This window comes from Heteronotia binoei, chromosome 11 (assembly GCF_032191835.1).
Source record: "Heteronotia binoei isolate CCM8104 ecotype False Entrance Well chromosome 11, APGP_CSIRO_Hbin_v1, whole genome shotgun sequence".
Taxonomy (NCBI): domain Eukaryota; kingdom Metazoa; phylum Chordata; class Lepidosauria; order Squamata; family Gekkonidae; genus Heteronotia; species Heteronotia binoei.
The window spans coordinates 19,113,835-19,140,634 of NC_083233.1; the positions used below are offsets into that span (position 1 = coordinate 19,113,835).

At 46.8% G+C, this 26,800-nt stretch overlaps 1 protein-coding gene across 1 annotated transcript in view; it reads left to right on the forward strand.

Moving 5' to 3' along the window:
• Positions 1-21,836, forward strand: part of LOC132578958 (sodium/hydrogen exchanger 2-like) — a 53,920-nt gene extending 32,084 nt beyond the window's left edge. Inside the window, exons 8-12 of the mRNA XM_060249116.1 lie at positions 2,815-2,979; positions 5,054-5,165; positions 6,524-6,658; positions 17,170-17,236; positions 21,709-21,836. Coding sequence (XP_060105099.1) covers positions 2,815-2,979; positions 5,054-5,165; positions 6,524-6,658; positions 17,170-17,236; positions 21,709-21,836 — 607 coding nt within the window. The remainder of the gene's footprint in view (positions 1-2,814; positions 2,980-5,053; positions 5,166-6,523; positions 6,659-17,169; positions 17,237-21,708) is intronic.
• The last annotated feature ends 4,964 nt before the right edge of the window (positions 21,837-26,800 follow it).

Here is a 26,800-nt window from a genome sequence, read left to right on the forward strand (position 1 = left end):
AGGCCACACCCCCTGGTGCCAAACCAGCCAGAACTGCGTCCCTGTGTGTTCCTGCTAAAAAAGGCCCAGACTGTATGATTCATGGTGGCCCATGCCTGAACACCTAGGATTGCCTTGTTGAGGATTAATCAGTCCATCTGAGAGCCAGTTTGGTGTAGTGGTTAAGTGCTCGAACTCTTATTTGGGAGAACCAGGTTTGATTCCCCACTCCTCCACTTGCACCTGCTGGAATGGCCTTGGGTCAGCCATAGCTTTCGTTGGAGTTCCTTGAAAGGGCAGCTGCTGTAGGAGCTCTGTCAGCCCCACCTACCTCACTGGGTGTCTGTTGTGTGTGTGTGTGTGTGGGGGGGAAGGTACAGGAGATTGTGAGCTGCTCTGAGACTCTGAGATTCAGAGTATAGAGTGGGATATAAATCCAATATCATCATCATCTTCTTCTTCTTCTCTCAAACTACCTCAGTGGTTGATCTCTGGGGTCTCAGGCAGAGGAGGGTCTTCTTCAACTCCTGCTACCTGAAATCTTTTTACTGCAAATGCCCAGAACTGAACCTGGGACCTCCCTGCATTCAAAGCAGGTGTTTCTCCACCTTCTGCATTCAAGGCAGTTGTCCTACTGCTAAGCCGCAACCCATCCACCTTGAACCATGAGTAAAGGTGGAATATAAATGTTTAATTAATAAAAATGCAATCTCTCAAGGCTGCTTTATACCTAGGGAGACCCTTGCTCTATCTATCTCAGTATTGTCTATTCAGACTGGCAGTCACTGTCTATGTTCTTAGGCAAAGAAACTCTTTCTGAACACCTGTGAGCCGAGATTCTTTCATAGATGATAGTACAGATCAAACTTGGAACCTTCTGCCCACAGAAACAGGAACGTAATTGCGACAGAGCTGAAGTCCTTCCTTGTAGAAAGGAGGATCAAAGGAACAGATCAAGAGACAGGTCATTCTTTAAATCTGCAAAGCTTCTTTTTTTCAAACCCCAAACTGGATGGCTCTTGTTGATGAGCTTCTATCACACTGTAATGATATTGCAAATTCTTTTTGCAACTGGATATGTTTATTCAGATATCCAACTCCTTTTCAGCGTGGAAATATGAATGTATGTCAGTGGTGATATTCTCAACGTTTGTGAGAAAAGCCTTTTTTTTGCAACTCAGACATCGAGGCTGAGATCCTGTGGATGCTGGTTTTGGCTGAAGCCCTTCTGGAAGTCAGTGGGTCTCATCACCGAGGAAACGTGCATAGGGTTAGGTTATACATGTATATCTGAAAACTCAGACCGATTCCCCGCTAGCCTTACGCTGCTCTCACGCTCCTCTTCTCCGTGGGGCTTCCGTCGGATTTCACACTATCTGCCCTGGGGCTGCAACTCGCTCCGCCTCTTTTGCGCAGCAAACAAGATTCTCTAATAACCGGTTTCTGTTTGCCACCCAAAAAAGGCGAAGCGAGCTACAGCCCCGGAGCAGAGAGTGTGAAATCTGACAGAAGCCCCGTGGAGAAGAGGAGCGTGAGAGCGGCATAAGGCTAGTGGGGAATCGGTCTCGCATTCACATCTCCCCCCCCCCAATTTTAAAGAGAGAAATTATTTCCCTCTCCAGGGGGCTGTCTGGATAAAGATGTGATCATCATTATCTGTGGCGTTTAGTGCATCCTGACCAACAAGGGAGGCGAGATCTATGGGAAACAGTCATCCTTTGTTTTCAGATCCTTTCTCAAGGAATCTGTGTATCTTTAGGGTTGCCGGCTCCAGGTTGGGAAATACCTGGAGATTTTGGATGTGGAGCCTGAGAAAGGCAGGGTTCGGGGAGGGATGGGACTTAAACGGGTACAGCGCCATTGAGTCCACTTTCCAAAGTGGCCATTTTCTCCAGGTGAACCAATCTCTGTTGCCTGGCGATCAGTTGTAATAGTGGGAGATCTTTGCAGTAGATGCAAAGGTATTCAGTTCTCACATATCGTTGAAGTTGGAATTCCCCAGAGCAGGTCGTTGACGTCTGCTACACCTGTTTCAATCCTTTGTCAACACGGGATATTCCGCGATACTTATACAAAATGCACTTTGCAAAATTCAAACATTATACGCAGGAACCAAACGGTATCAACAAGATGCTCTCTCAATTAGGGCAGCTCCTGAACGGCTCAAGAGGTTGGCAACCCTATGGAAAGGAAAGGAAAGGTCCCCTGTACAAGCACCAGTCGTTTTTGACTCTAGGGTGACATTGCTTTCACAACGTTTTCACGGCAGACTTTTTACGGGATGCTTTGCCATTGCCTTCCCCAGTGATCTACACTTCCCCCCCAGCAAACTGGGTCCTCATTTTACTGACCTCGGAAGGATGGAAGGCTGAGTCAACCTCGAGCTGTCTACCTGAAAACCCAGCTTCCAGCGGGGATCAAACTCAGGTCGTGAGCAGAGCTTAGGACTGCAGTACTGCAGCTTTAACACTCTGCGCCACGGGGCTCTTTGGCAACCATGCATTAATAATTAAAATATATATTTATTTTTTGGCAACCCTATAGCCCTGCATAAATATATTTTTGAGCCATTATGACTAAAGCGAATCTCTGAGCCCAGAGACAGTAAACCACTGACTTCATCAGGAGACAACAACATCTATTCCATGTTTGGTGGCCCTCCTGAGCGGTCGGAAGGCCACTGTGTGGAACAGGATGCTTTACCAGATGGCCCACTGGTCTGATCCAGCAGGGTTCTTCTTGTGTTCTTAGGATGTCCCAGTCGTTTCCTCCTTCTGTGATTCCTTGATGGACCCCTGGTTTGTGTAATCTAATTCTCTTTGATTTCCTGGACAGGCTGGAATATTTAAATGGCAAATACCTCCAGAAGTTTTTGCTCCGGGAATACATGCAACCCAAATCGAGCATTGTGCTCCTGTATGAGAAACTGGAGAGGAAGCATGCCATCGAGTTAGCTGAAGCTGGACAGCTCATTTGTGGGCCGACCCATTCCTCATTGCTGTAAGTGGGGCATTCTGTTTTTGAAAAACCCAGCAGCCATCCATGTTGGTTTGCAGGAGAAGAGTTAGATTGAAATGGCATCAGGTACAAACCAGGGGTGTGCTGCAGGGAAGAGAGATGAGGAGGGGAGTGGAGATTACACCTCTCCTTCCATTGGCAAAAAATTTAATTTGGGTTCAACTCATTCCATTTCTTCTTGTTTTCCTTCCGTTTCGTTGTCATGGTTGAAGTTTTTCATTTCACCTATTTCCTTTGCTGCTGTTCCTCCTTTTCTTTCTTTCTTTCTTTCTTTCTTTCTTTCTTTCTTTCTTTCTTTCTTTCTTTCTTTCTTTCTTTCTTTCTTTCTTTCTTTCTTTCTTTCTTTCTTTCTTTCTTTCTTTCTTTCTTTCTTTCTTTCTTTCTTTCTTTCTTTCTTTCCACCATTGGCAATGATACAGGAAACCTAGGTCTCAATTCATTCCAGCGGGATGCATTGTCTTAAGCTTCATTATTAGTTGCAATTCAGAGACAGATAATGAAGCTAAAACTTGTCTTCCTGGACTGAATCGCGACCTAGGTTTCCTCTCTTATTACCAATGCTGATTTCTCTGCACCTACTACCCCTCGGCATATCACACCTCATCCAATCATGCCCGCTATTGTCATTCACTTGCTATTGTCATTTGGCATCTGAAATCACCCCGCTCTTGGAGATATAAGGACAGATGGCTGTATCTGAGCAGTGACTCATGAAAGCTCATATCCTACCTCAAATGTTGTTAGTCTTAAGCAGGGGTGGAATTCTAGCAGGAGCTCCTTTGCATATTAGGCCACACACCCCTGATGTAGCCAGTCCTCCAAGAGCTTACAAGGCTCTTTTCTGTGAGCTTTTGGAGGATTGGCTGCATTAGGGAAGTGTGGCCTAATATGCAAAGGAGCTCCTGCTGGAATTCCACGTCTGGTCTTAAGGGTGCTACTGGACTCTTGCTCTTTTCTAGTGCTACAGAAAGACAAACGTGGCTACCCAGGCCTCAGATTCAGTGGGAGCTCACAGAAGCGCAGCTCCTGAACCTTTCTGAGAGTTCCACCTTCTTGTCCATTGAATAGTAGGTCCAGCTGCATAACAACCCCTGGATGAGCTCCACCACCTATTTTTCTACAAAATGATCCCTGCGGCTACCCAACTTGTTCTGTCTTTTACACCAATTAAGCACAATTGATACAAAGATGGGCATCAGTTTTAATAATTCTATTGCATTTCATTGCAGTGGTTCAGGGGGAAGAGAAGGGTTCAGTCATCTTGAATCACGAAAATGCATATCAGAAACTTGGATTTTCCAATCCAAACAACAATCAGGAGTCCCCAAGCAAATGTGTACCCTCTCTCCTTCACTCCAGTTTACCTTACTCTGCTATAGTATTAATGTCGTCTACTATATATTGACTGCATAAGCATAGTCTGCATTTTCCCCAAGCTAGGAAGGCAGCCGTTGCTTCCCTGCTTTCAGACAAAGGGATTGCTAGTGAGTGCTGTGCCATGCCAAATGAACAGAGAATAATGTGGGTTTGCTCAAAAGCTGCCAGATGTGTTTGGCCAGAGACCACCATGGGACAAAATGAAGTAGCGTGTACCCCAGGGGGCCTTTGACACCCGTCTTCAATATAAGTGCTTTTTGGTATCTGTTTGAAGTTTGATGCCCTGATGAGAGTCAAAGGATTACTAACAATTTCCAAGAACTTTCTCTCTCCTAAAAGGCCATTCATTTATTTTTGTAATGTTCCGAGTATTGTCTAGAAAATTCTGTGACTGATTTTGCATTAGGTTTGTTCCAGGTGGAGAGCCCTTTTGCTCCCGGTACGTCTCTCCATTTTTGCACAGGCCACCACGGAGCTTCAAGCTGGCCTGCCGCTTTCCTGAGGCAAGCAAGATCCTCTTACAAGCGGTTTCTGCTTGCCGCGGGAGAATGGCATGCCAACTCACAGCTTCACAGCAGCTGGTGCGAAAACGGAGAGAAGTGCCAAGGGCAAAAGGGCTCTCTGCCCGGAATGAGCCCTAGTGTGAAATTGGTATGCGGCTTTTCTCTCCTTCCTGTAGCAACAAGGACAAACCTTCTGTATCAGGCAACGATTCGGACAGTCTCAATCTCGATGGAATGGATGAGATCCAAAAGATTTTGGAAAGGAACCTGTACAAAACCAGGAGAACGGTAAGATTTGCTTCCATCGAATGAGTGGATCGTAATGGTAACGTGTTAGCCGATCTCACACAGTAATGAGCAGAATCACCTCGCTGGTAGGGTTACCAACCTCCAGGTGGGGACTGGAGAATGCCTGGAATTACAACCGATCTCCAGACTACAGAGATCAGTTACCCTGGGGCAAAAAATAGTTGCTTTACAAGGTGAGCAAAACCTACTTGGGCAAAACTCTAGGGTAAAAAAATAACTTCTACCTTAGAGTTTTTGCCCAAATACCAGAACATCTCTGAGTCACCAGCACCGTGATGACAGTATTTCCAGTGCATGCTGGAAGTGGCTTTGCTGCCTTGCCAGTGAGACCAGCCTAGATCTCCTTTTGCCAACAGTAAGCCCACCCCGCACCAGTTGCTGGGGGACATCTGGCTACCCTTGTCTCTGCTGAGAACAGATGTCCTGCTGTCCCCCCTAAAGAAGTGAGCAGTGACTCCCAAAAGCTCATACCCTGCTCCAAATGCTGTTAATCTTTAAGCTGATACTGGACTCTGGCTCTTAAAGGTAGTTCCCTGCGGAAGCACCAAGTCATTAGCAACTCATTGGATGATGTCACATCATGACGTTTCTTTTTACGGGGTGGTTTGCCATTGCCTTCCTCAGTCATCTACACTTTACCCCCCCAGCAAGCTCATTTTACTTACTCGGAAGGATGGAAGGCTGACTCAGGTTGTGAGCAGAGCTTGGACTGCAGTAGAAGAAGATATTGGATTTATATCCCTCCCTCCACTCTGAATCTCAGAGCGGTCGCAATCTCCTTTACTTTCCCACCCCCCACAACAGACTCCCTGAGAGGTGGGTGGGACTGAAAGAGCTCTTACAGCAGCTGCCCTTTCAAGGACAACTCCCACAAGAGCTATGGCTGACCCAAGGCCATTCCAGCAGCTGCGGGTGGAGGAGTGGGGAATCAAACCCGGTTCTCCCTGATATGAGTCTGTGCACTTAACTGCTACGCCAAGCTGGCTCTGCAGTACTGCAGCTTGCCACTCAGTGCCACTGGTCTTCTTTTCTACTGCTATAGACAGATTAAAATGGTGACCCATCTTGATCTCTCTGCTGTCTTTGATGGGGCTTCATAGGAGACTGGACTAGAAGCTACATAAGACTCTTTCCAACTCATGGACTCTATGACCATGGATTTTCTCCCCCCTCCCCAATTCAATTTAACAGCATGTGAAGTGGGATGGGGAGGCGGGCTCAATTTCTTGAGTGGGGGGGGGAGGTGCCACCTGCCGTTAAGGGAAGGATGAGTTGTGGGTGAAGAAAGACTGTTATTTAAGAAAGATCGTTAACATGTGTTCATTTTCCTTGCGTAGGTCCCGGCATACAACAGGCATACTCTTCCGGGAGAAACGGAACCAGCTGACCAAGCCAAGGAGCTCTTGATTCTCAGGCACAAGAGTTGGCAGATCCACCTCAACACCAGTGACTCCGATCATTTGAGCAAGGAGGTACACAGTCCAGGGGATGGGTGGGCCCAGAACAGTGACTCACAGAAGCTCCTGCCCTGTCACAAATGTTGTTAGTCTTTAACAGAGGTGGCCAACCTGTGGCTCAGGAGCCACATGTGACTCTTTCACATATATTGTTGTTGTTGTTTAGTCACACAGTCGAGTCTGACTTTTTGCGACTCCACGGATAAAGTCACGCCAGGCCCTCCTGTCTTCCACCATCCTCCAAAGTCTGCTCAGATTCGTGTTTGTTACATTAGTAACGCTGTCCAGCCATCTCATCTTTTGCCGCCCCCTTCTTCTTTTGCCTTCTGTCTTTCCCAGCATCAGGATCTTCTCCAGGGAGTGCTCCCTTCTCATTTGGTGGCCAAAGTATTTGAGCTTCAGCTTCAGCATCTGACCTTCCAGGGAACAGTCAGGGTTGATTTCCCTTAGGACTCACTGATTTGATCTTCTTGCAGTCCAGGGGACTCTCAAGAGTCTTCTCCAGCACCACAGCTCGAAAGCATCTATTCTTCAGCGCTCGGGTCTTGATGCCCCCACCATCCTGTCGGCCAGCTTGGAGAAGGCATTTGTCTCTTTAGATCACTTCTCCAAGCCAAGCCAGTTGGGGGTTTGGAGAACGCATTGAAAATTAAAGTTGCCTTCTTTCCATGTCTTCCTACCCCCCCCCCCCCCACATCTATTTGGCTTCTTTCCTCCCACCTTGCAGCTCTCAAACACCTGATGTTCATGTCTTGCAGTTCTCAAACATATGACATTCATGTCTTGTGGCACTGAAACATCTGACATTTATTCTGTGAGGCTCTTACATTAAGCAATTTTGGCCACCCCTGGTCTTTAAGGTGCTGCTGGACTCTTGCTCTTTTCTATTCCTACAGGCAGACAGATGAACCCCTCTAAAAATACATGGATTACAGAGATCACAGAATTAAACTCTGAGAATAACCACTCCCCCCCCTAAGAATTAAAAATCACACTGAATTAAAGAAACAAAACTGAGAATCCAAAAAGAAAGCAGCCAGGTCTGCCCAAACAATGCCTGGCTCCCTGCCCTTTGGAATAATGTTTTATGCACCTTGCAGCAAATGAAGAGGCTCCAGGACTTTTGGGGTAGAAAAAGCTCAACAGGAACTCATTTGCGTATTAGGCCACACCCCCTGACATCACCATTGTTTCACACAAGGCTTTTTCTCCCAAAAAAGCAGAGCTTGTTTGCATATTAGGTCACACCCCCTGACATCACCATTGTTCCACACAGGGCTTTTTTGGGAGAAAAAGCCCAGCAGGAACTCGTTTGCATATTAGGCCACACCCCCTGACATCGCCATCATTTCGCACAGGGCTTTTTTGTAGAACAAGCCCAGCAGGAACTCATTTGCATATTAGGCCACATCTCCTCATGCCAAGCCAGTCGGAACTGCGTTCCTGCTCAAAAAAAGCCCTGAAGGCCCCTTTCCCAACCCCTCTGGGAGGCCATTCCAAAGGACTGGACCCACCGTGGAAAAAGCCCGCGATCCAGCAGTTGCCATATGTATAGTCCAAAGGGTGGACACCATAAGGAGAAAAGTTACAGAACACAAGATGGTGTGAAAAAGCTTCACAGGAAATGCCTCCAAACAGCAAGGTCTGAGGAGAAACTGCTTTTGTTGGCTAGTGCAACTAGGGTTGCCAAGTCCAATTCAAGAAGTATCTGGGGACTTTGGGGGTGGAGCCAGGAGACATTGGGGGTTCTGGCCGTCACATTTAAAGGGACCGCACACCTTTTAAAATGCCTTACTTCCGTAGGAAATAATGAAGGATAGGAACACCTTCTTTTGGGGCTCACAGACTTGAACTCCCTGGTCCAATCATTTTGAAACTTGGGGAGTGTTTTGGGGAGAGGCACTGGATGCCTAGCTGCAAATTTGGTGCCTCTACCTCACAAAACAGCCCTCCCAGAGCCCCAGATACCCGCAGATCCATTATTTCCTATGGGAATGTCTCCATAGGGAATAATAGAGTTCCCAGCAGACATTTCCCTCCCCTCCCCTCGCTTTCTGATGACCCTGAAGTGAAGGAAGGGCCTCCAAACCGGGGGAGCCCCTGCCTCTACCTGGTGCAACTAAAAGGCCTACTCATGCAGTAAGCAGTTTTGATGCCCAGGTATTGCCTGAATGAACAGTGGCTAGATCTGACAAGAGGCAGTTTTGGTTGCTGTGCACCAGCATGTAAAAGAGCAACAAAAGCGGCACTAGCTGTTCCCGCTAGTCAACTAATTGTCAGGGTTGGCAGCCCCAGCTCCACCAGGCTCTTCTGTAGCGGCTACATGCTTTCCCACCCTCTCCTGTCAAATCTGTGCAGGCAAGATGGCCCTTGGCAGGCCATCAGAACATCTCTTGGGTGGCAGCCAACTCTGTAGGTAAGAAAACGGCAACCTAATGAAGTACACATTCCATTTTTCTGTTTGTTTTTGAATGCAACAATAAGATTTTAGGTGAGCCAGCTGAAGCAGTCACCCCGTGCTTGTGTGTCTGCCCACTGCAGGGCTTTTTTTTGTAGCAGGAATTCCTTTGCATATTAGGCTGCACCCTGCCCCCCCCCCCCCGGATGTAGCCAATCCTCCACGAGCTCACAGGGTTCTTACAGGGCCTACTGTAAGCTCTTGGAGGATTGGCTACATCAGGGGGGTGTAGCTTAATATGCAAAGAAGTTTCTGATACAAAAAAAGCCCTGGCCCACTGTGCGGCCCTCTGTGGCTGAAAGCTTGATTCTGTATAAGGACTACGGTTGCCAATTTCCAGGTGTGGGCTGGAAAACTGGAATTACGACGCATCTTTGGACTACAGGGATCAGGTCCCCTGGAGAAAATGGCTGCTTTGGAGGGTGGACTTTTTAGTATTCTACAGTGGTGCAATCCCTCCACAGGCTCCTCCTCCCCAAATGTCTGGGAATTTTCCATCCAGGAGCCGGCCACCATAGTAAGGGCTCTCCATATAGGAAAGGAAAGGTCCCCTGTGCAAGCACCAGTTGTTTCCGACTCTGGGGTGACGTTGCTTTCACAACATTTTCACGGCAGACTTTTTATGGGGTGGTTTGCCATTGCCTTCCCCAGTCATCTACACTTTCCCCCCAGCAAGCTGGGGACTCATTTTATCGACCTTGGAAGGATGGAAGGCTGAGTCAACCTGGAGCTGGCTACCTGAAAACCCAGCTTCCGCCGGGGATCGAGCTCAGGTTGTGAGCAGAATTTAGGACTGCAGTACTGCAGCTTTAACACTCTGCACCACCGGGCTCTTTCTCCATATAGATCCCACCCTTACAAAATGTACAGATGTTGCTTGAGACCACTAAAGTATGTTTTCTTGAGCCAACCCATGTCTGGGCTGTACCACTTCCATTGCCATGATGGATCACTCCTCCCGTAAAAAAATTATTTCTGTCTCTGGAGAGGAGATGACTGAGAGGTGATATGATCGCCATCTTCCAGTACTTAAAGGGGTGTCATATAAAGGATGATGTGGAGTTGCTTTCTGTTGCTCCAGAAGGTCAAACCTTCTGGTTGAAGGTTGGAATTAAGAGAATTTCTGGCTCAACATTAGGAAGAACTTCTTGCCACAGCGGTTCCTCAGTGGAACAGGCTTCCTCGGGAGGTGGGGGGCTCTCCTTTTATGGAGGTTTTCAGAAGAGGCTAGAGCAGGGCTGATTCTGTGAAATTAGGCAGATCACGAGAGGGAGAGCAGGAAGGGCTGCATCGGTGTTTAGTTCTTCATGCCCCTTTCTTACATGTCCAGGGAAATGCCAATTGCCGCTTTGGGGTCAGGAAGCAGTTTTCTCCAGGCCAGTTTGGCTAGGGATCCTGGAGAGTTTTTTGGGGGGGGTGCAGGGGCCATGGAGCAGGGATAACTGAGAGTGTCGGGGCAGGGGGGAAGGCAGGTGTGAATTTCCTGCCATGTGCAGGGAACTGGACTAGATGACCCTGGAGGTCTCTTCCAACTCTATGATTCTAAGATTCTACTTAACAAGCATGTCATGGAAGACGTTGGGTTCAAACCCTCTCCCCTTATACTTGTTTTCTTACACAGAGGGAGCACTTTGCTACAGAAGAGGAATCGATTATGGATGTGGTATTTGGACTGTTGGGAAAACCTGTGTGTATCCTGGGGAATGTGGGTTTCTCTAAACAGCACCCTCCTCCCCCAACTATTTCAGTTGGGAAAATGGCACTCCGGGTAGCGGTGGTGGTGGGGTGAAGTCCCTTCTGCGTACACACCCACACCGTCCAGTCTTTTTTTGTAGCAGGAACTACTTTGCATATTAGGCCACACACCCCGATGTAGCCAACCCTCCTGGAGCTAACAGTAGCCCTGTTCTAAGAGCCCTGTAAGATCTTAGTAAGCTACATCAGGGGTGTGTGGCCTAATATGCAAAGGTGTTTCTGCTACAAAAAAAGCCCTGCACACTGTGTCCCTGATCTGAATCAGGCACCACATGTATGGGACTGGAGGAGAACCCGCAAGTCACATAGGACTGTTATGGTTAACAATAGGTGGGGAACCCAGACCCACCCTGCGTACTCTATAATGTGTGAATTGGGTTGGTGCAGCTGAGATTGCAGGTTTATTGCCTTGCAGTTTTTCATGCAAAATTCTATTCTGTCTTTCTCCACAAGATGGAGCCATTGCAGTTACATTTACAAGAGTAAAACAAACGTGGAAAAGTGTAATAAAAGGACAGGAAGATGTATGTGTAAAAAAAGAAAAGAAGTGCAGGTTGCAAGATTGTATTAGTATTCGTATTTAGAAGTCATTTGCTTCTTTATTACTGTCATTTTGTATTTTCCCCGCACTCTGTTCTAGAGGCAAATCAAAGACAAAAAAGAGACAAAATAATCATACAGAAATCTTAGAACATTATAAAAAAACAAAGAGCGGAGTTCAAGAACACAGATGCATTACTCGACACAGCTGGGATAGCTCAAAACTCCCAAGGATTTGATACCACGAGCCCCTTCTTAAATTTCTTTTCTTAAAAAAAAAACCAAGGGGAAAAATCCTCAAAACCAGCAACTGATAAAAAGGGGGGAAGTATATATAAAGTAGAAACAAAAATATAACAACGGTGGCACATTTACACATGTTTCTAGAAGGCTCCTACATATCTAAAAATAAGTCCATACACAATCGTCTATATCAGTTGATTTATAGCAAGTGAGTGTTTATCTCTCTCGTGTTGTAGTACACGTCCTTTAGCTGTACTAAGGGCCCGTTTTCATTGAGGATTTTTTTGGGGGATGCTTTTATACTTTTGAACTACCGGCTCATCTCTCGGAATGTTGGGATATCTGTTTAAAATTCAGAGGTGGTGTGCAGACATAATTGGAGACAAGGCATATGCTTATCAAGACAAATATAAAGTTTACTCGAAAACATCAGGGAAAAGGTACTTGGGATGAAACCAAACCAAACAATGCATTCTACCTTGCTAAATACGTCCTAATGGTGTGGTCCTTGGCTTTCTTCTTCCAAGAGAGCACAGGGACTGGAAAGACAGTTGTTAAGCTTGCATCTAAGATCAAAGCATCCTTATGCCCAGGGCTTTTTTTGTAGAAAAAGCACAGCAGAAACTCATTTGAATACTAGGCCACACCCCCTGATGCCAAGCCAGCTGAAACTGTGTTCCTGTTTGTTCCTGCTCAAAAAAAGCCCTGCTTACACACAGGCTGTTTTCCCACAGAGCTTACCTCGGAGCAACGTCCCTCTTCACCGCGCAGAGTCTGCGCGGATTTCCTACCAACTGCTCCGCATAACCAGGAAGTGTCAGACCTTTTGCGTCGCAGATGTAAACCGCTAAAAAGCAGTTTACGTTAGCGTCGCAAAAGCCACGGCTCTTCCTGGTTATGCGGAGCAGTTGGTGGGAAATCCGCGCAGACGCTGTGCAGTGAAGAGGGACGTCGCTCCGAGGTAAGCTCTGTGGGAAAATGCCCACAGTGTGTTAGGTGACCAATACTGAGGTTACAGGTCAAACCATTTCCTTCTAGGTTTTCCGGGGCTTACTACAGAGAGTTTCTAATTGGATAAAGGTAAAGGTAGTGCAAGCACCAGTCGTTTCCAACTCTGGACTGACGTCGCATCATGACGTTTTCATGGCAGAGTGGCTTGCCATTGGCTTCCCCAGTCATCTACACTTTCCCCCCCAGCAAGCTGCGGACTCATTTTACTGACCTCGGAAGGATGGAAGGCTGAGTCAACCTGGAGCCGACTACCTGAAAACCCAGCTTCCCCCGGCACCAAACTCAGGTCGTGAGCAGAGAGCTTTGACTGCAGTACTGCAGCTTTACCACTCTGCGCCAGGGGACTGCTTTCTAATACAAGCTACAAACACATCGGCTCCTGTTTACCATAAGTAATATTTTGTTAACCCTATAATGGCTGAAATGTAAATAACTTGGATTCCAACATGGAGGTGACCAGCAGTGGTGACGGCATGGGATGGCAGACTCAGGTGTTACGCTACTGCTAGGAAGGACTGGGGAGGGGGCGGCTTTTGCCACTTACTTTCCCCCAAAACGCAGGAACATTAAGCAATGGTAAAGTCCCCTTCAAGTGCGGATCTTTGGCCAGTTCCTGCTTTTGAAGCCTCGTAAGTCTACAGTGGCCATTTTATTGAAAAATGTCCACATGCGGGCCAATAGTTGATTTGCCGTTGGCTTTCTGACATTAGCTCCAATTCTGGAAAGGATCCCAGAAACGGCAAGCCAGTTTTAAACTGTCCAATGAGTCACATAAATTTCTCCATAAACTTCAGAGCTGATTATTTTTCCATTTGGGGCCTGGTGGTGCTTGCCAGCAGAACACAGTGCTGGAACACCCTTGATAACCTTTTCTACCTTTCTTGTCCAGAAAAAGTGTGTGTGTCGGGGCGCAGATGTGACTACCTGAACAGCAGCGAGCCGTTGGTGGGTGAAGAGCCATAATCATCCGATTTGGAAAGAGGGTGCCCTTGTGTGGCTCGACGAGTGTAGGATTTGCATTCTCCATGGTCTACGCTTGGAGCATCCTTTTAAGGACCGGTTTTGGATGACCTTCTCGTCGGGAGGCAGGCCGCGTCTGTACACTCGTGAACCCTGTTGTCGTTACAATGGCAGAGATGTGAGGAAACAAAGGACAAAGAGCACAGGGTCTCTTGTTAAAGGAGAAAAGAAACAAAAGCAAAATGGAAATTGGGAGTTGGGAGGGGGCCAGAGCTTTTTTGGCAGCCCAGGCTTAGAAGGCCCGGTTGCCAGATCACGCGTCCATCAGAGACTCGCTCTCCGCTTAGAGAAGAGAACAGGCATATCCAGGCATTCAATGTGCTCACAGGCGTTCTTGAGGAACGGAGATTAGTGCATCAGGAAAAGGACAGAGCGCTCGTTTGCATGAGCCCGTGCCAGGCAAGCCCACTGTTGGTTTCTCAGCATTGAGCCAAGGAATACGTCTGCACGGGTTGCCAAGTTTCAGCTGCACTACCCGGCTGGCTGACCTGCTTTTTTCAGATTAGCTTGGCTGACTGGGCCTCAGGTACCCCGGATCTTCTGTTTTCTGGCCTAAAGCGCGTGCAAGAAACCGTAACTCAGCATGAAAATCATGTAACTCCTCCTCCCCACCTGATCTGACAGATGAGGTTGCCGACCTCCAGGTGGGGCCTGGAGACCTCCTGCTTTTACGACTGATCTCCAGCTGGCTGAGATCAGCTCCCGTGGAGAAAATGGCTGCTTGGAAGGGTGGACTCTGCGGCAGCGTGCCATGCTGAGGCCCCTCCCCTCCCCAAACCCCGCCCTCTTCTGGCTCCACCTCCAACATTTCCAGGTATTTCCCAACATAGACCTGGCAACCCTATCTGACACGTGTGCCTTTTTTAGAAGCTTAATCTCCTACATGTGGCAAAACAAGACAAATGGGAGAGTTGCAAATGGCTATTTATACAATGAACTGAACAGGAGACTTCAGAAATACACGGACTATTCCTCATGTCGGCAGAAGACGAGCTTTGCATGTTGAAAAGGCCTTAGAAGCTGGTCTGGCTCCCGGAGCAGAAGCAGCAATCCTAACTGAGGTTCTCTTTGACAAAGTACCCGGATTGCCAGAGATGACCACCTTTAAGTGCATCTGCTGATTTGTATCTATTTGATTTAATAACCTGTCCCCAACCTAGAGCTCGGAACGGTAATCCGACTTTAAGCACACAATTCCCGTGGAAGTAGATTGAAGCAACTTCTCTTCTTCTCTGACCACCAAGTGCCAATTGGTAGGGAACATACGATGCCTCTGGAAGGCACCCAGGTTTGGGATTTGCAGTGTCTCCAGGCAAAGGGAGTCATAGAATCATAGAGTTGGAAGGGACCTCCAGGGTCATCTAGTCCAACCCCCTGCACACTGCAGGAAACTCACAAACACCTCCCCCTAAATTCACAGGATCTTCATCGCTGTCAGATGGCCACCCAGCCTCTGTTTAAAAACCTCCAAAGAAGGAGAGCCCACCACCTCCCGAGGAAGCCTGTTCCACTGAGGAATCGCTCTAACGGTCAGAGTTGAAGATTGCCAGAGTTGAAGGACGGTCAGAGTTGAAGATGGCCAGAGTTGAAGGACAGTTACTAAAAATGGCTGTGTGCGTGTCCTTCTGATGCTATCACATAGATAGCATATAATATATAAGTGTTCTTAGTCGATTATTGAAACTAGGGTTTAAGCCTGGGGGCAAAGATACACCAGGTGCCTGCAATTTAGGGGCTGGTAGATGACCTTGTGGCCTCAACTGGATGGTCCAGGTTTGCCCAGTCTGACAGATTTCAGAAGCTAAACAGGGTCAATCCTGCTCAGTACTTAGATGGGAGACCACCACGGAAGTCCAGGATTGCTATGCAGAGGCAAGAAATGGCAAACCACCTCCGAATGTCTCTTGCCTTGAAAACCCTACAAGGCCCTCTTAAGTCATCCGTGATCTGTTGGCACTTTCCACTACCAGATGCCCTTGTAGAGAGCCAGTTTGGCGTAGTGGTGAAGTGTGCGGACGCTTATCTGGGAGAACCGGGTTTGATTCCCCACTCCTCCACTTGCAGCTGCTGGAATGGCCTTGGATCAGCCATAGCTCTTGCAGAGCTGTCCTTGAAAGGGCAGCTGCGGTGAGAACTCTCTCAGCCCCACCCACCTCACAGGGTGTCTATTGTGGGGGAAGAAGATAAAGGAGATTGTGAGCTGCTCTGAGACTGATTTGGAGAGAAGGGCAGGGTATAAATCTTCTTCTTCTGTCATGTCCAGCACCTTCAAATCAGCAACAGAGAACCATGTCACAGTTCTTGAGGGTCAACATTTATGGAACCAGGACTTCTTTTGAGCAGGAACGCACAGGAATGCAGTTCCTAGCTTGGTGTCCTGGGTTGTGGCATATGCAAATAAGTTCCTGCTTGGCTTTTTCTACAAAAAAAAAAGCCCTGTATGGAACCAGCCCTGCCCATCAGGTTTCCAAACCTGTTCTCAAAGACCTCCCTTTGTCCCGATGCTTAACTGCTATTATCAGTTGAAAGTTCTCCGCAGCGAGCTGTTCAATGAGGAAGGACCGTGTCTCGGTGGCAGAACATATGCTTTCCATGCAGACATCCCCAGACTCAGTCCCTAGAATCTCCAGTTGAAGGATTTCAGGAAACTGGTGCTGGCAAGACCTTTCTCTGCCTGAAACCACGAAGAGCTACTGCTAGTCACAGCAGACGATCCTGAGAAATATGGGGTAATGGTCTGGCACAGTATAAGGCAGCTTCATTTAGGGCTGCCAAGTCCAATTCAAGAAATATCTGGGGAGTTTGGGGGTGGAGTCAGGAGACTTTGGGGGTGGAGCCAGGAGCAAGGGTGTGACAAGCATCATTGAACTCCAAAGGGAGTTCTGCCCATCACATTGAAAGGGACCACACACCTTTCCAATGCCTTCTCTCCAATGGAAATAATGAAGCTTAGGGGCACCTTCTTTTGGGGCTCATAGAATTGGACCCCCTGGTCCAATATTTTTGAAACTTGGGGAGTATTTTGGGGAGCGGCACTGAATGCTATACTGAAAATTTGGTGCCTCTACCTCAAACAACAGTGCCGTAGAGCCCCAGATACCAGCGGATCAATTCTTCATTATTTCCTATGGGAATAAGCCTCCATAGGGAATACTAGAGTTCCCAGCAGACATTTCCCCGCCCCCCCCCCACTTTCTGATGACTCTGAAGAGGGGGGGGGAGGGCCTCTAAACCAGGGGATCCCCTGCCCCCACCTGGGGATTGGCAACCCTAGCTTCATTGGCTCCTGGGACATTAAAGATCTCTTATCCCAACGGAGGGACTGATATGGTCACTTGACAGCCAGGGCTAATATATGGGAATGGTGGAGAGAGGGGAGATATATAATTTGCCTGGCTTTGATGCAAACGGCATTGATCAATGAGGAACAATAGCATAGCAACCCGGTAAGTGGGTCCATTATTTCGCAATGATTAATGATGCCTTTTTGTCATTGCAGAAGGAGGACTCCTATTTATCGGATGGTGGAGCTGACCGTAACCCCAAGTTGTTCCGGTCCCTCACCGGTAAGATGGAGAACGATGGGCAGGGGTAGCCGGCCACCACTCCAATTGGGAGTCCCTGTGTTTTTCTGCTCTCCGGTGGAACTTACACAGCAATGGCGCTTGGCCATGATGGTTTGAAGCATTTCCACTTAACATCTAAGTCGAGAAATCAAAGTAACGCTTGCTGTGAACTGGAGCTCGTTTTTTCTTTTAAATGACCAGGGCCAGATGAAACCCTGTGGAGGCCCCTAGGCAGTCAAAATTTCAGGGGGCCCCTCACAAATGATCTCAGAGTTGGAGCGGCCGCCTCGCTGTCTGCGCTCCCTGCTGCAGCCTGCAGGCCCCTTCTCAAAAGCCCCTTTGACAAACCCGAGGTCACATCTTTTGAAGAAAAATGGCTTCCGTTTCAGGAATATACTGAATCTAAAAACATCTTACCTATTAACACAACTCACCTTCAGTTTCTCTCACTATAGAATCATAGAGTTGGAAGGGGCCTACAGGGTCATCTAGTCCAACCCCCTGCACAATGCAGGAAACCCACAAATACCTATCCCTAATTCACAGGATCTTCATCGCTGTCAGATGGCCATCTAGCCTCTTTTTAAAAACCTCCAAGGAAGGAGAGCCCACCACCTCCCAAGGAAGCCTGTTCCACTGAGAAATCGCTCTAATGGTCAAGAAGTTCTTTCTAATGTTGAGCCGAAAACTCTTTTGATTTAATTTCAACCCATTGGTTCTGGTCCTACCTTCCAGAGCCACAGAAAACAACTCCACGCCATCCTTTAGAATAGATGACAGCCCTTCAGGTACTTGAAGATGGTGATCATATCACCTCTCAGCCCCCTCCTCTCCAGGCTAAACATCCCCAGCTCCTTCAACCTTTCCTCATAGGACTTGGTCTCCAGACTCCTCACCGTCTTCATCACCCTCAACTATAATTCTTTCTAACTTATGCTATCCCCTCTTTCTCTTTTTATTTAAATATTCCCTTTTGTTTGGCTCGGGATGGAGCAAGGCATAATTCTTAGCTTAAGAGTCAAAAATTCTAGCCCAATTATCAGTTAATTTATCCTTAATAAGATATCTATTTATTTATTTATCTATTGATTGATTGTTTGATTGACTGGTGAACTGGACGTTATCTTAAATGCTAAATCAGATGTTCTACAATGCTATATATGCCACAGTACTTTATGAATAGTAGAATGTTGTTATATATGGAATTAATCTACTTGATACTACTTCATCCAACAAAGTTCTGTATAACTTGGAATATTTTAATAATAATAAGAAGATATTGGATTTATATCCCGCCCTCCAGTCTGGAGAGTCTCAGAGCGGCTCACAATCTCCTTTACCTTCCTCCCCCACAACAGACACCCTGTGAGGTGGGTGGGGCTGGAGAGGGCTCTCACAGCAGCTGCCCTTTCAAGGACAACCTCTGCCAGAGCTATGGCTGACCCAAGGCCATTCCAGCAGGTGCAAGTGGAGGAGTGGGGAATCAAACCCGGTTCTCCCAGATAAGAGTCTAAGCACTACACCAAACTGGCTCATAGGACAACTCCTACGAGAGCTATAGCTGACATAAGGCCATTCCAGCAGGTGCAAGTGGAGGAGTGGGGAATCAAACCCGGTTCTCCCAGACAAGAGTCCGCACACTTAACCACTACACCAAACTGGCTCTCCAATAAACATATCATATGCTAAAAAAAAAAAAGCTGCAGGGGAGAGGCAGAGAGAGGCAAACGTGGTAATGACTCCAGCAGCAGCCGCATCAGGCAAGTTGGGCAAAGAGTGGCTCAGTTGCTGGCTGTGTGTGGAGGCTGGGAGGGCTGCAAGCAGGGGGGAAACTGGGAGGGTGGAGAAGTTGGCCCAGGCCCCTAAAGGCATGAGGGCCCAAAGGCCAGTGCCTACTTGGCCTAATTGTTAATCTGGCCCTGAAAATGACACCCACACTCCCCCCCACTTTAAACAATGTCCAGAAAGCAAGAGATAATAATAGGGTTGCCAAGTCCCTTCTGGCAGTGGGCAGGGGATGGGGCGGGGCGGGGGGCGTTTGTTGGAAGAAGGAAATTTCATCTGATGTTTCAGCGATGTGCCCATGTGACTTCCAACGGGACCTGCCAGCTATATAGGCATGTCAGGGACAATGCTTCTCTAAGCTGTGGAGTCTTGTGAGCTAAAATTCTACTTCGTGAGTTCCTGGCATGAAAGCGGTGAGCTCCTTTCCCCCCATTACCTTTCCCCCCCACAACAGACACCCTGTGAGGTAGATGGGGCTGAGAGAGCTCTCACAGCAGTTGCCCTTTCATGGACAACTCCTACGAGAGCTATGGCTGACCCAAGGCCATTCCAGCAGCTGCAAGTGGAGGAGTGGGGAATCAAACCCGGTTCTCCCAGATAAGTGTCTGTGCACTTAACACTACACCAGACTGGTTCTCCCATACTCTCAAACTAGCTTCTACCATAGAGTTTTTGTCCCCAAACCAGAGCATCACCTTGATATGCCTATGTCACTTCTGGGTCATGTCATAAGCATGTCACTGAAACCCTGGATGAAACTCCCTTTTGGGAGGTAAGTTACCCCCCTCTCAACCTGCTGATCAGGGGTAGAGAGGTGGGCTAGCATCTCTAGACAATAAGCAAGGAAGTGCCATCTCTTTGGAAGCTGCTGTCCATAGCCACATGGCCCTGATTGCTTCAGTTATGCTGTGAGTAATGATATCGCCAAAACTTGTAAGGGGGTTCAGAAAGGCAAGTTCAGTGTCTGACCCGTTATAACCCACGTAGATGTGAGTGGAGATGCTCATAAAGACCAGGCCTGATCAAGAAAGGACTTTGCTTTTCCATGAGAACTGTTTGTTCACATACAGAATTACTATGCAGAATTATTGTTACGGTTGTTATCAGGGGTGGAATTCTAGCAGGAGCACCTTTGCATATTAGGCCACACCCCCTTGATATAGCCAATCCTCCAAGAGGTTACAAGGCTCTTTTTTGTAAGCTCTTGGAGGATTGGCTACATCAGGGGTGTGTGGCCTAACATGCAAAGGAGCTCCTGCTAGAATTCCACCCCTGGTTGTTATACTGTTGTTATTAACAAAAATTGTATCCCACCTTTCTGCCCTTGCAAGGGTCACTCAGGCAGCTAACACTTTAAAACATACATGATAAAAAGCACACAAAATCAACTCCCCTCACAAACACACATTATTAAAACAATTTTTAAAGAGTTAAAATACATACAAAACACAAACAGCAATTAAAAGAATGGTTAGGAAGGAGGAGTCATTATAGGAATGCCAAGTGAAACAAAGAAGTCTTCTCCCTTAGAGGAAGAGGGCAACAGAAGGGGACAGATTGATCTTCCTGTGGATAGAGTTTCGGAGCTTTGGGGCCATGACTGAGAAGGCTCTCTCCCAGGTTGCCACCTGCCTAATCTCAGAAGGCAGGTGCACCTGGAGCAAAACCTCCAAGGATAACCATAGTGGCTGGGCAGCTTCATAAAAGAGCAGGAAGTCCTCAGGCTATGTTAGTCCCATATCATATAGGCCTTTGATTAATCATCTGACTAAAACTGGTATGACTCCTCATTAAAGATTTCTTTTAATCAGTGGACAGGGCTGAGATATATGTCCATCTTTGACTACTAGATGAAAAAGACCAGTCGATGGGAAAAGATGTCATACTATTGTAATGCCCTTGTGTAGACCTGTGGTTTTGATCTCATTTGGAATACCGTGCACAGTTCTGGTCACCGTATCTCCAAAAGGGCACTATAGAGCTGGAAAAAGTACAGAGGTGGGCAACTGAGATGATTAGGGGATTGGAACACCTTCTGTAAGAAGAAAGGCTGAACTCTAGGAGTTTTCAATTTAGCAGCGAGACAATTAAGGGGGGGACACAACAGAGGTTTATAAAATTATGCATGGGGTGGAGAGAGTTGACAAGAGAACTTTTTCTTCCTATCCCAAAATACTAGAACTCGAGGGGGTCTAATGAAGCTGATAGGCAGTAGGTTCAAGGTAGATAAAAGGAAATACTTCTTTACACAGAGGGTGATTACAATGTGGAATTTGCTGCCAGAGGACATCAATGATGGCCACAGGAATAAACAGCCCTAAAGGAAGATCAGACAGATTCATGGGGAAATACGTCTATCAATGGCCACTAGCCATGGTGGCTGAAGGGAACCTCCACTAAACCTCTGCATCCCAGAGTCAGGACGCAACATCAGGGGAAGGCCTTGACCTCTAGGCTCTGTTGTTGACCATCCCGAGGAACTGTTTGGCCACTGTGTGAGACAAGATGCTGGACTAAATGAACTATCGGCAGGGCTTTCTTTCTTTGTAGAAAAAGCCCAGCAGAGACCCCCTGATGCCAAGCCAGCCGGAGCTGCGTTCCTGCTCGAAAGAAAGCCCTGACTGTTGGTCTGGTCCAGCAGGCCTCTTCTTATGTTCTTTCTTGTTTGTTTTTGTTTCTTTCTCTAGTTGGGGATTCCCGAAAAACTTGTGGTGTGAAATCGCCCCGGTCCAAATCAGTCGGCCTTCTTATGCCTGGAGGCACCCCGTGGACTCCTGACGAAAAAACCAGCAAAAGGCCAAGCTCCATGGAATAGGGAGGCCACGGCGTAGCTTCTCTTCTGTGGTCCTTTAGGGTCTCCACTTCATTCTTTATTCCACAGAGAACAAGCGATAGATTTGGATGTTGCTTGTTTTCTGTAAATAAGAAAAAGAAAAAAGAATACTGTGGGTCCAAGTGAATCGCAGTTATTTTCTGTGAACGTTTGTTCGAGTCTTCCTCGTTTCACGCAGAGGTCTCGAAATCCTTTGCACTCACTAGGTTTCATCATGAATATGTGGATCGTTAAGAGTAAATTTGTGATCTCTTGAGACCCATTCGAAGAGATTGCGTGGTACAGCAATCTCCTAGGGTCGCACACTTTCTGGATGCAGGTGGGGGAGCCTGTGACTGAATTCTCCCTCCTTTAACACAAATCTCTGATTAGCTGGCAAATCAGAAATAAGATTTCACTGTAGCTTTTCTCTGACATCCTAGTTTTTTTTGTAAATAGGGAATCTTCTGTGAGAGAGAAGCATTCATGCATATGGTCCCCCCTACTTGTTGTCTAAAGTGCTGAACTCCCTAAAAGGCTTTACCCATGTGATTTCTTTGAACACACCGATTGGCTCTCACAAGACTTTAAAGCAGAGGTTCCCCTCAACTTTGTGCCCATGGGGGACCCATGGCACCTGCCAACACCTTTCTTGGTACCCACCAAGTGTTAGTAAGTGGGTGTGGCCAGGTGGGGCTCTTGCCCAGGAATGCTTCTGATTGACCCCTGGAGATCTGATTGGCTATGCCAGGGGTGGCCAAACTTGCTTAACGTAAGAGTCACATAGAATAAACATCAGATGTCTGAGAGCTGCAAGACATAAGGATCAGATGTTTGAGAGCCGCAAGGGAGGAAGGAAGCAAGGCAAATAGATGGGAGAGGGAGAGGTGGAAAGAAAGCAACTTTAAATGCACTCTCCAAGTTGCCAGCTGGCTTGGCTTGGAGAAGTGATTTGAAGATATAAATGCCTCTTCCAAGCTGGCCAATAACATGGTGGAGGCTTTGAGAACCATTCAATATGTGTGAAAGAGCCACAGTTTGGCCACCCCTGGGCTATGCAGATTTTAAAAATGTTCCTTTGGCAGCAGCTGCCACCACAGCTCAAGGATCTTTACCGACTGCAGGTAAGCTGTGTGCACACCAGAAATTATTTTCAAATAATATATTTGTTTTAAAAGGCATCCTATTACACAGAGCATCCTATTACACAGAGCTTCTGTCTGGAGCACTGAAGAGGTATTTATAGAGTTATACTCCCTGACATATTGGGGTTGGCGCTGCCTCTTGTGGCAGCTATTTTGTGATCGCTTCCAATCGCCCTGTGTCTAAATTCCAGATGTTCCCTCAGGCTCAAAAAGGTTGGGGATCGCTGATCTAAAGCAGGGAGCTTCAGCAGTGTAGGACTTAATCGAAATAGATGTTTTGCCTTAAATACAAGTACAAGCTTTTATCGTGTTTTGTGAATATGTAATAGTTACAAATTCTACAAATATATGTATCATAAGGATACCTCAGTAATGTTTGGTTATAGCTCTGTAACTAGCGTGACAGTCATCCCTGTGATTTATTCTGATCACAGCACTGATCCAAATCTCTTCAGTATCATGTAGATTTGTGCACATTTGGGGGGAGCTGTTCATCTTAAATCAGTGCAAGCAGGGGTGGAATTCTAGCAGGAGTTACTTTGCAGATTAGGCCACCCCCCCTGATGTAGCCAATCTTCCAAGAGCTTACAAGGCTCTTTTTTTGTAAGCTCTCGGAGGATTGGCAACGTCAGGGGTGTGTGGCCTAATATGCAAAGGAGCTCCTGCTAGAATTCCACCCCTGAGTGCTAGTGATATACTGTGGGTTGGATTCTGCCCGTGTTTCTGCCCCATCTCCCCTGATTTCTCTTCTGACTGTAGCTCTTGCCCTGCATGGCTTTTGTATGTGTGGGTTCCATGATCCTTGGCATAGCCTTTTTGGAAGTCAAAAAGAGCCCTTGTTCCTCTGTCACCTACAAAAAAGCTGATAGGCTCCCACTATAATATATGCATGGATTCACTGCTTACCAAGCCCACAAAACCTAATCTTGCTGAAATCTAACTTTTGTTTTTTGCCCATCATATGCTTAGGGGGGGGGACTTACTTAGACAGAATGGGATAGTGATTAGCGATTTAGACCTGGGAGACCTGAATTCGAATGACCTCTCTGCCACAGAGGCATGATTGGGCCATCCACACTCTCTCAGCCTAATCTACCTCACCGAGTTGTTGTGAGGATAAAATAGAGAAGGGGCAAATGTTGTAAGCTGCTCTGGATCCCTGTTGGGGAGAAAAGTGGGCTATAAATAAAGTGCTGTCAACTTCCTTCTGACTCATGGCAACCCTGGGACATTAATGACCTCCCTCCAATCAGAAGCAGCCTTGCTCATGTCTTTCAAAACTGAAGGCCATGGCTTCCTTGACTCAGCCAATAAGTAAAGTAAAATAAACATGCATGGAAGAGACAGGTAATGGGAATCTCAGTACCTAAGGGAAGAACAACTACTGTTTCGTTGGTAACCTCTGCAGCTAGATTACTGTAACATGCTGTCAATAGGGCTGTCCTTGAAGATGATTTGGAAGCATCAGCGGGTGCAACGTGCAGTGGCATGTCTGTTATCAGGGTCTGCATGTCTGGAACCACATCACACCTGAAGTATTTGTTTCTGGGTCCAATTTAAGTTGCAGGTGTCAACACTGAAGCCCTTTATGGCCTGGGGTGGGAAGGACTGCCTCTCTAGGTATAAATCTGGGCAGCAATTGTACTCTTCAGGACAAGGCCTCCTAAAATATCTTCAGTATTCGTACTAGTAAAACTGCCGATATATTGTGTATCGGGGTAATTAATAGCAAAGCTTATTTAATATATGTTTTTTCCCCTTTTCCACACTCCCCTCCCCTCACTTTTTTACCCCTATTGAAAATTTATAATAAAAATCTAGTAGACAAGGACAAGGCCTTCTAGTAGTCCCTCTACTCTTGATGGCCTGATCTGTTTTGGCCCGGGGCCTTTTCTGTTGTTGCCCCATTGCTATGGAACAGTCTCGCAGAAGGGGCAAGGCGGGCCTGGGGCTGTCCGGGAAGGCTGCAAAACAGTCATGTAAAAGACTTTGCAGGGATGAACAGTTGCTTATTTATTTTAATTGCTCATTCTTTAATTACTTGTTCTAATGACATGTTCTAATGATTTTAATAGATGATTTTTGCTTTGTATTTATTTGTGTCACCCATCTTGGGTTCTCCTGACTGTATTTAGAGGCAGGTGGAGAGTATATAAAGATTTCCTTGTTTCTTAAGTGTGTCAAGGAGACAGGAAGTGTGAAAACAGAATCCAGTCAAGCTGAGAGCAGGCAAGGGACAAAACAATGCCAAACTGAGCCGGTGATTTCATTTTGTACTGTTGGCATGAATACAGTTGAAGCTGGTTGAACTGGTGGCCTGAAACTTCCCAGAAGGCCCTGCTGCTTGCATCGAGTGTGGTGAGCTGGACAACAGGGAAAGGGTGTTTCCTAATTACGCCAGTTTATAGAATACTTTACAGGGGGAGGGAACCCCTGAAAGTTCTGTGGCCCACTTTGAAAGTCAGAATGTTGTATATGTTTAAGGTGGGGGTGGGAGGAGATCTTCCTATTGGGATATTTGGTTAATAGAGTTTTGTCCAGGCATAGAAATGTGATACTGAGCACAATAAATACATTCCCCAAGAAGTCTGTTGCAAAAATGGTAAACTTACATTTATCGAAGTAGATTCAGTTCACAGTTCAGGTTGGAGTCAAAAGGAGAGAGAAGTCTAGTCAAAAGAATACTTGCCCTATCATAAATGGTCAGCTTGTCTGGCATCATGTGTGTGGGAGTATGAGGGCATTGTCTCTACAGGAGAGACCTGCGGAGACATGTGTCTACATGGAAGGCCATGTGCAGAGGAGGAAAGGACAAAGAGAGAGAAGAGGGGTCAGATGGTAGATCCGAGTGTAAAACAAAGAGAGGTATCTCATTTAAGGAGATAACACTTATACACTCTTAGAGTGATGTAGCACCCCAATATCCAGACATGCTGAGTCATTCACTCCAACACCTGTCTTTGGTGAGCTGTAAACACCATAGGCCATCCTCTAATAATCCTTTGTCTGGAAAGGGGAAAAATATTTCATCTAAGTTGATTATCTGGGCTGTGGTTCCTTTTGCGGTAAGGCACATGCTCAGCTGATGTGTAAGCCTCAGTTTCTATATATGGGGAGGGGAGAGGAAAAGGGAGGGGGTTGGCTCCAGGGGAATCCCATGTACAGAGCCATATGAACTCCAAAAACACAAAATACAAAGACCCATCAAAAGTTGCACAGAGTTCTTTTACGGTTGCTGTATGCCTCTAACTATGCAGACAACACAAGTGGCATCCATTGGAAATGTTGCTGTCCAGCAATCTCCTTTCATTTCCAGCGTTGGTCTTGAAAATCTTACAGTTCAGTGGAAAATAGTCCAAGGCCAGGATCTCAACGCGCGGCAAATTAATTCTTTGCAGCCTTTTAGGCTTATAAAAAGTGTCCAAATTCACTGTGTCATCCAATACTTCATGGCTGCGTGGAAATAAATTATAGCTGTTTGATTCTCTGACAGTTCAGAAATTCGGTCTCCCTCTCTTTCCTTGCCGCACTATCTGTTACATCTCTTTTAGGGGAACACCTACAAGAGTTTTAATAGACCTCTGAAATGTAACCTGTGAATGCAGCACATGTTCAAGAACATGGGCATCATGCAAATATGCTTGTCATAAGAACTCAGATTGGCTGCAGCGTCCTCTGGAGAGTATGCTCAGTAGCAAACCCATGTAATGTGTAAAAATGCCACAAAATTAAGAAAATGCCTACTGCCAAACTTCCAAACAAAATCTGTATTCTCCAAGGCGGCTTGCAAGCAAATAAAAAGTAAATTGCCAGAATTAAAAA